General features: G+C 45.9%; 1 protein-coding gene across 4 annotated transcripts in view; it reads left to right on the plus strand.

Moving 5' to 3' along the window:
* Window positions 1–8244, plus strand: part of CTF1 (cardiotrophin 1) — a 30403-nt gene extending 22159 nt beyond the window's left edge. For all 4 annotated transcript variants that reach the window (XM_030209591.1, XM_030209589.1, XM_030209590.1 and 1 more), the window contains exon 3: window positions 6529–8244. In XM_030209591.1, the coding sequence (XP_030065451.1) occupies window positions 6529–6981 (453 nt within the window). In that variant the 3' untranslated portion in view covers window positions 6982–8244. The remainder of the gene's footprint in view (window positions 1–6528) is intronic.
* The last annotated feature ends 220 nt before the right edge of the window (window positions 8245–8464 follow it).

The raw sequence follows: 8464 nt of genomic DNA on the forward strand, positions 1-8464 counted from the left end.
AATGGAGGGGACAGAGGAGCATGGGAGGGCAGGGCTCAGGGAGAGAGGGGAATTGCTTTATAGGGATGAATGGAGGGGGCAGGGGACAGAGGAGCATGGGAGGGCAGGGCTCAGGGAGTGAGGGGAATTGCTTTATAGGGATGAATGGAGGGGGCAGGGGACAGAGGAGCAGGGCAGGGCTCAGGGAGAGAGGGGAATTTCTGGACATGGAGGGCAGGGGAGAGAGGAGAAATGTTGGGCACGAATGGAGGGAAGGAAAGACTAAGGAAGGAGATGCACATGGATGGAGGGGAAGGGATAGAGGAGAAATGCTGGACATGGATGTAGGGAAGGGGAGGAAAGTAGATGCACATGGAAGGAGGGGAGTGAGGAGAAATGCTGGATATGCATGGAGGGGAAATTGCTGAATTTAAGGGCTGCATTGGAACACTGAAGGCAGATGCTGAAACTCGAGAAAGGATAGGGACAGGGCTACAGATGGTAGACAGGACACATAAGGACACAGGAGGATGGTGGACATGGTGAGAGAAAAAATATCAAATGGAAAGAAGACACTGCATAAAACAGAAGACACTGGGACCAAAGCGAATAGAATAACCAAATGATCAGACAACAAAGGTAGAAAAAAGTATTTTATTCAGAATTTATTAATTGGAATATGTCAGCTTTTGGAAATGTGCATCTGTGATATTTTGCATGTAAGTTTCAATTGTTCTAGTATTGCTGCATGCTGAGTCTGACTTCTTGAGGTAACTTTCCAGTTCAGTATTTTGCCTTCATATCTGTTGTGTCATGTTTTTCATGTGTGATCAAGGTGCAGTATCCTGCTAGCGTGTAGCATTTGCAGCCCTTTTTGTCTTGTTTTTTTTACGAGGTAGTGTATCGGTGTTTTAGAGCCTGGTGTAATTACAGTTCTGCCTTTCCATGCATAAGGTTGTGCTCGTCCTGTCCTTGGAATTAGTGCTGTTATGGTTTGGTAAGGTTATGAGTGTGTTTTTGCACAAGTTTGTGTATAGTGTTTTGCAGTGGAGAGATTGAATGTCCGCACCTCTGACCCCCCCCCCCCCCCCCCCGGGGTTATGAGAATTGGAACTACTAATTGTAGTGGACTTGAACTGAATAATTTCGGGGGGGTGGGGGGTCATGATAGCATTGTGCTTATTATTTCAATCAGTTTTTCTGTACAAGTTTAGCTTCATTTGTCTTTATTTGAAATTTCATAAATAAAAGTTTTTCTAAAAATTGAATAATATTATCAATGGGGTGGAGCTGGGGTGGGGGCGGGGCTAGGATGGGGCGGGGCTAGGATGGGGCCCCACCAAATTGGTCTGCATAGGGCCCCGCACTTGCTAAGACCGGCCCTGGGTTTACAATTAAATATAATAACAGGAAAGCACACAATACCCCGAGCAGCCATATCAACATATACAATAATAAAAAAAAAAAGAATTATCCCCCCCCCCCCTTAACTGTACAGAAAATCAAATGAGCTGTTAAGAGTCTCTTAAAGTGCTTCGGACAACCTTCTGCCCTCAACGTTAGGAGGAAGTTTATTTCAAAGGACAGAAGCCACTACAGAAAAAGCCTGTTGATGTGTACTATTTAGCCAGGCCACTTTAATCCCTGGAATAACCAACACAAGGATTCCGAAGAAAATAAAATCTCTGGCAGGGTTATAAAACTTTAATTCTCTCAGGGGCAATGGTACTTGCTCATAATACATCTTATGTGCAAGGACCAACATTTTAAGGTTCAACATTTTTATTGATGACAACTCAAAAGAAACACCTTTAACCTGCTGCATATACAGAGATTCAAAGTATACAAACATGCTCTGTTTAAACCATATGATACAGCTCGTCATCAAACTTTTAACATATTATCTCTACCCCTCCCCCCCCCCTCTGAGTGGTGGTCAATGTGTGTGTGCTTCAACTTTTCATTTATTGGACTGTCTCCCGTCCCGGGGGAGGTCCTGGGTCCTGTGCTCTGATGGCCCCCTCCCCCATTCCTGAGAGCGTCACTCTTATTGTGGCAGACTTATTCTACTATACCAATCTACATACAACAATTGCTATAACTTGTTCTGTTAACCATTGTTTATAGCATAGGTGTAATATCTAATCCACCTTAGCAGCACTCCCATACACTTTGGAATTGAACAACCCAGCCTTCTCCCCTTTTGTCCACCAACTCCCCCCATCCTAGTATTCCTAAGGAAATAAACGATGGAAAAGAAAAAGAAAGAAAAAAAAAACTCAGTTTATGGCCACTTCATAATCGGTTCAGAATAAAACTCCGAGCCCTGGGCGCCAATGACTGTATATAAGGCTCCCAAATCTTCAGGAATGCCCTCTTTCCTTTTGGGAAGGATCCCACCTCTCTCCTCTCCATCATCAGCAGCTCATACAGACTATTCCTCCAATGCCAGTAATCCGGGGGTTCGGAGTGTACCCAAGCCTGTAAAATCAGTTTCTTACCTACTAAACTGGCTTTCCTGATGAACTGCCGGGCTCCTCCCGCGTGCAAGACAAATAACTCATACTGATCTAAGAGTAGACCCTGCGGAGTAAACGGGATCCTGCTCTTTAATACCGACTCTAAAAATCCCACAATTTGCCTCCAAAAGTTCTGGATCTTATAGCATTCCCAAAGGTAGTGATATAATGTGCCTTCCCGCTGCCCACACTTAGAACATAAAGAATCGACCTCTCCTCCAAATTTGGATACTTGATATTTTGACATGTATGCCCTATATAAAATCCTGTATTGACATTCCCTCAAGGCGGCGTTTCTCGACAAGGCGGGAATTCTAGCTGATAACTTCTGAAAGTCTAGTTTCAGGTTCGGACGCTTCAGATCTTGGGCCCATTTCCCTAAAATACGTTCTGTATCTCTACCCCTACTCAACTCCCCCAACGCTTTTTGTAATCCAGAGACCGATAAACGCCTCCCTTGCACGGAACTAAAGAATGCCCTTATATGGCGCCCATGTCCACTGCTCAATTTCCCTTGCTCTAAAGATCTAACATAATGTGCTAACTGGTAATACGCAAATTGATGATTCTGAGTGATACCTACCCCTAGAGCTCCAAGCTCCAATAATCGTCCCTTAGAATCCAGTACATGTTCCAATCTGGTGATCCCCATTGTTGCCCAACTACAAAGTACTTTGTTCTCCGTACCTGGTGAGAACTGTGGGTTACCCTGCAGAGGTAGAAGATCTGTTATATCCGCCGCTAGCCCCCAGGTCTCATTTAACTCTCTCCATACCTGTCTCAAAGGTCTTACCAATACACTGTTGCTTACCCATGGCGGGAGTTGGCGGCTCGGGCATTGTAAGAAAAAATATAAGTGAAAAGGTTTGAAGCACTCTTGCTCCAGGCTATGGGGGGTGTAATCTTGCCTATCTAATAACCAATCACCCAGGTGCCGGAGTAGACTGGCCTGGTTGTAGCGACGGAGGTTTGGTAATCCAATGCCTCCCTCTCTCCACGACCCCATCATTAACTTCAAAGGGAGTTTTGGCTTCGACCCCCTCCAAATAAATTTCCTGACATGTTTGAGGATTTGATATAAATCTTTAGCCCGTAATCGTATAGGGAGCACCTGAAATAAGTATAACCATCGTGGAAATTCCACCATACGAAACAGATGCACTCTCCCATGCAGGTTGAGTGGCAGGACTCCCCATCTGTCTAGCCGGTCCTTCAAAGCTGCGATCCTATTACCTATGTTCATCAGATGTATTTCCGATGTTTTCTTGGGGATCTGTACCCCTAAGTATTGGAGTGACTCTGATGCCCATCGCAGTGGGAACGCTGCTCCCCACATCTGCCTCACACTATTGTCTGTTGCTAATGCTAATGATTTTGAATAGTTTATTTTAAAACCAGCGAAATCCCCATATTCCCTAAAGATTTCTAATAAGGCCTCCAATGAACATTTTGGTTGGGTTAGATGAACCAGTAAATCATCTGCAAAAGCAGATACCTTAAACCCTTCGGGTCCCCAATTTACCCCCTCTATTTCCGGGTGATCCGTAATTTCCCTGATCAATGGGTCTAATGCCAAGACAAATAGTAGGGGCGAGAGAGGACACCCCTGTCTCGTACCCCTCCTGATCGGGAATAAGGGTGACTGTTCCCCGTTGATCGACAAATATGCCTGGGAATTTACATAGAGTGCTCCTATTGCCTCTTGGAAAGCCCCTTCAATGCCCATCTTAGTCAGCACCGCAAATAGAAAGCCCCACACCACCCTATCAAAGGCCTTCTCCGCATCAAAACTGACAACCAGAGAAGGCCTTTTCTGTCGTTCCACTGTCTCCAAGGATGCCAACAGAGCCCTCATATTTTTTGCCACTGTCCTCCCTTGCACAAACCCAATTTGAGGAGGTGCTATTAACCAAGGCAAAAGCTTTGCCAGTTGGTTGGCCAGGATCTTCGCATATAATTTAAGATCACTATTCAATAGGGAGATTGGTCTGTAGGAACTTACCTCAGTTTCATCCCTCCCAGGTTTTCGTAATAATATAATTTTTGCTATGTTAAGGGAGTCTGGCATTGTCCCGGTTGAGACCATGTTGTTATATAAATCTAACAGGGGAGGTGTGACCTGCTCTTGTAGGATCTTATAGAATGCTATACTGAATCCGTCTGGTCCCGGCGTCTTATGTAATTCACTCTGCTGTAGGGCCAACATCAATTCCCCTTCCACAATAGGACTGTTTAGAGTCTCTCTTTGCTCCTCTGTGATCTTGGGCAGATTTTGGTTTATTAGATATAAGTTACTGTCTTCCACAATATCGGTAGGTTTTGCATATAGCGCCATAAAAAATTCCCTAAATCTCCCTATAATATCTCCGGTCTCCCTTAGGAGATTCCCTCCTCCATCCTTCACTTGTAGAATCCTTGAGGGCCCTTTCTTCCCTTGCACTAGCCTGCCTAATAATGCACCTGCTTTGTTTCCATATTGAAATAGCTGGTGTTTATAATACATTTGTGTTTTCTGTGCTCTTTGATGAAGAAGCTCATTTAGGTTTTTCTGAGTAATGAGCAACTCCTTCTTGTTCTTATCCGTGACTTCCTCCCCTAGTCTCTTCCTTCTTGCCCGAACCTCTCTTTCCAAGCGAAGGATCTCTTTATCCCTCATTTTCCTGGCTCTTGCTCTATAGGCTATCACCTCTCCCCTCATAACTGCTTTGGCTGTTTCCCAGTACAGTACCGCATTGTGTCTGTGATCTCCGTTAAATTGCTCAAATTCCTGCCATTTTTCACTTATAAATGACTTAAAATTTTGATCTCTATACAATTCAAATGGAAATCTCCACCCTCCCTTCCCAAGCCCTCTTCCAGTGACCTGTAGTTCAAGCCATACCATCGCATGGTCTGAAATCTCGCATGGGCCTATCTCTGCTTTTGGCACTTGAGAAAACAGTGCCGGGGATATGAGAAAATAATCAATACGGGATTGGGTCAAGTGTGCTCTGTAGGTGTGAGTATAGTCCCTCTGCGAAGGGTGCAACACCCTCCACACATCTATCAAGTTTAGGGCTGAGCAGAGGAAAGGCACACCTCGTGATTGAAATCTATGCTGCAAACCCAATTCAACACATCTATCAATCCCAGGGTCTATCACCATGTTGAAATCCCCTCCTAGTATGACATTGCCCCCCTGGTAGGAGCCAAGCAGTTCCAATAACTTGTTATAGAATTTCTTGTCATACACATTGGGTGCATATATATTGCACAGGATATATGAAGATGTGCCTATTTCTACTTCCATTATCACTATCCTACCTCCCTCGTCCCATTTTATTGTTTTAATTCACATCTGCAGGCCCCTCCGAATTAATATCAACACTCCTCCCTTTTTACCCAGTGCTGGAGAGCCTGCTGCCATTTCCACCCAACCCTTCTGGAATTTGCTGTGCTCATTATTGGAGAGATGGGTCTCCTGGAGGAATGCTATGTCTGCTCTGTGTCTCTGCAATGCCTGCAGGACTTTAGTACGATATGGAAATACTTTTAAAACAAATAGGAGGAAATATTTTTTCACTCATCAAATAGTTAAGCTCTGGAACTCTTTGCCAGAGGATGTGGTAACAGCGGTTAGCATATCTGGGTTTAAAAAAGCTTTGGACAAATTCCTGGAGGAAAAGTCCATAGTCTGCTGTTGAGACAGACATGGGAAGCAACTGCTTGCCCTGGGATTTGTAGTATGGAGTGTTGCCACAATTTGGGTTTCTTCCAGGTACTTGTGACCTGACTTGGCACTGTTTGGAAAACAGGATACTGGGCTAAATGGACCATTGGTCTGACCCAGTATGGCTACTCTTATGTTCTTATGTTCAAAAGCCACCTTTCTAGGTGGCCACCCATTCTGCCTAATGGTTAAGTCAGCCTTGATTGTATTTAGTAAGAAAAAAATCTCCCCCACCCTTTTGTGATGAAATACCCTATTAATATACAGATTATAATTACTGTTGGGTTGGTAATTATGTTTCTAAACTTTTCTTTATCACAGCTGAAGTACCAAGGGAGCCCTTTTGGGCAGCCCGACTTACTTCCGGAACCGAAGAAACTCACAGAGCTCCCTTCTCCAGACCTCTCAAAGGATGTCTGGTTGTCCCTGAGTGATTCTGAGCGTCTGCGGCAGAACTATGTGGCATATACCTTCCTTACTGATTTCCTGTCTGAGGTGAAGTCCTGGCAGGAGGATCTGAACCCCAATGCCTCAGACCTACTGGAACTGCTAGAGAAATCAGCCAAACAGGCCCTGGGACTGAGAAGCAATGTGGCATCGGTGATGAAGATTCTCTCCTTCCCCATGCCACTAGTACCACCGTCACCTGCCCTTGATGCCTCCACAGCCTTCCGTAAGAAACTCAAGGGCTGGAGTGTCTGCCAGCAGTACCAAGACTGGTTGCACCGCACACAGAGAGACATCACAGTGCTCATGCAGAGATACCCCCTATAACATTCCCTATCATCCCCTAACATCCCACCCCACCACTGCTGCTGAAACCTGTCCTTTATATTAAGGAGATAGTTCTATAACTGGGTACCACAATAGTGAGCGCCAACTCTATAATGGCAGCTGGGTGCATCTAAGCCATTGCAGGACACTAGCGTAAAGCCACTTTGCTGTGCTGAAATTTAGCTGCAACCGCTTATGCCAGGTCAGTGGCTGGTGTATGTTGGCATACATAACTGCACCATGCAACTAAAGGCTGACCAAATTTTGCTTTTGGATTTGGCACCAAAACTGACCTGAAATCTGAGTTCGGGTTTTGGCTGGAAAGACCAGGCATTTTCAGCTGAAAATTAAACTTTCTGCTGCCCCCCCCCCCTCCTCCCGAGCTTCAGAAGGCCCTCCTGAGGCCTACTTTAACAAGCCCTGGTGATCTGGTGATCTCTTTGAGGGCAAGAAATAACCCACTCTTTCCTGCCCGCTGCTCTGTCCATTGCTGCTGCCGCCACCGCCACTGCTTTGAAATGACTGCTGAGACTGCTGCAGAAGGCAATGAGGTATGATAACAGGAGACAGCATTAGCGTATCTGGCCCATCATGTGGGCTGAAGCCAATAGGCGGAACTTGACACCCTATTCATTTCATTGTTTTGGGTGTACCAAGATGGCTGGCTGCATCAGGAAGAATTAAAACCTCCTAGGGTGGAGCAGTAATGGACAGAGCAGCGGGCAGGAAACAGTGGGGTTCTTTTCTGCTCCAGAAGAGGCCATTAGACTATTAGAGTTTATTAAGGCCCCGATGCACAAAGGCAGCCATATTGCTAAACTTTAGCAAATCGTCAACAGCCAGAGATGCACAAAGGGGATCGCATGCAAATGAGCTGCATGGATCCCTCTTTGTGCATCCTCACTGTTTGCGAGTTTGAGCTGTCAACTGGATTTGGCACCGCTGTCAAATCCATTTGACAGCTCTTATGCACTGGACCTCCACGACCCCACACTTTTAAAAAAATTTACCCTGGTGGTCCAGTGGACCCTGACCACTCCAATCTTTTTTTCCAGTAGACCACGATCTCTCCCCTCAACCCACCGTGACCCCACAAACTTTTTTTTTTTTTTCAAATTTCCATGGTGGTCCAGTAGAGAGAACCCCTTCCCCTGCGCATGCACACACCCCTTCCCATACCCGACCTCCACCCTGCTCCTCCCTGCACCTTTACAAGCAACGGCTCCTCACTCCTGCCTTGGGCCCACCCGGAACAAAATGGCAGCACCCAGGCCCTGCCCAGTGCATTCTGGAATGCACTGGGCAGAGCTAAACACCACATAAGGAGGTTTTTTCCCTTATATGGTGTTTAGCCCTGCCCAATGAATCCTAGAATGCACTGGGCAGGGCCTGGGCACCACCATTTAGTTCCGGGAGGCACGAGGGAGGAGCCGAAGCTCTTGCCCTTCTGCCTCCGACTTATTGTAAAGGTACAGGGAGGGAC

Source organism: Microcaecilia unicolor, chromosome 7, assembly GCF_901765095.1.
Source record: "Microcaecilia unicolor chromosome 7, aMicUni1.1, whole genome shotgun sequence".
NCBI lineage: Eukaryota > Metazoa > Chordata > Amphibia > Gymnophiona > Siphonopidae > Microcaecilia > Microcaecilia unicolor.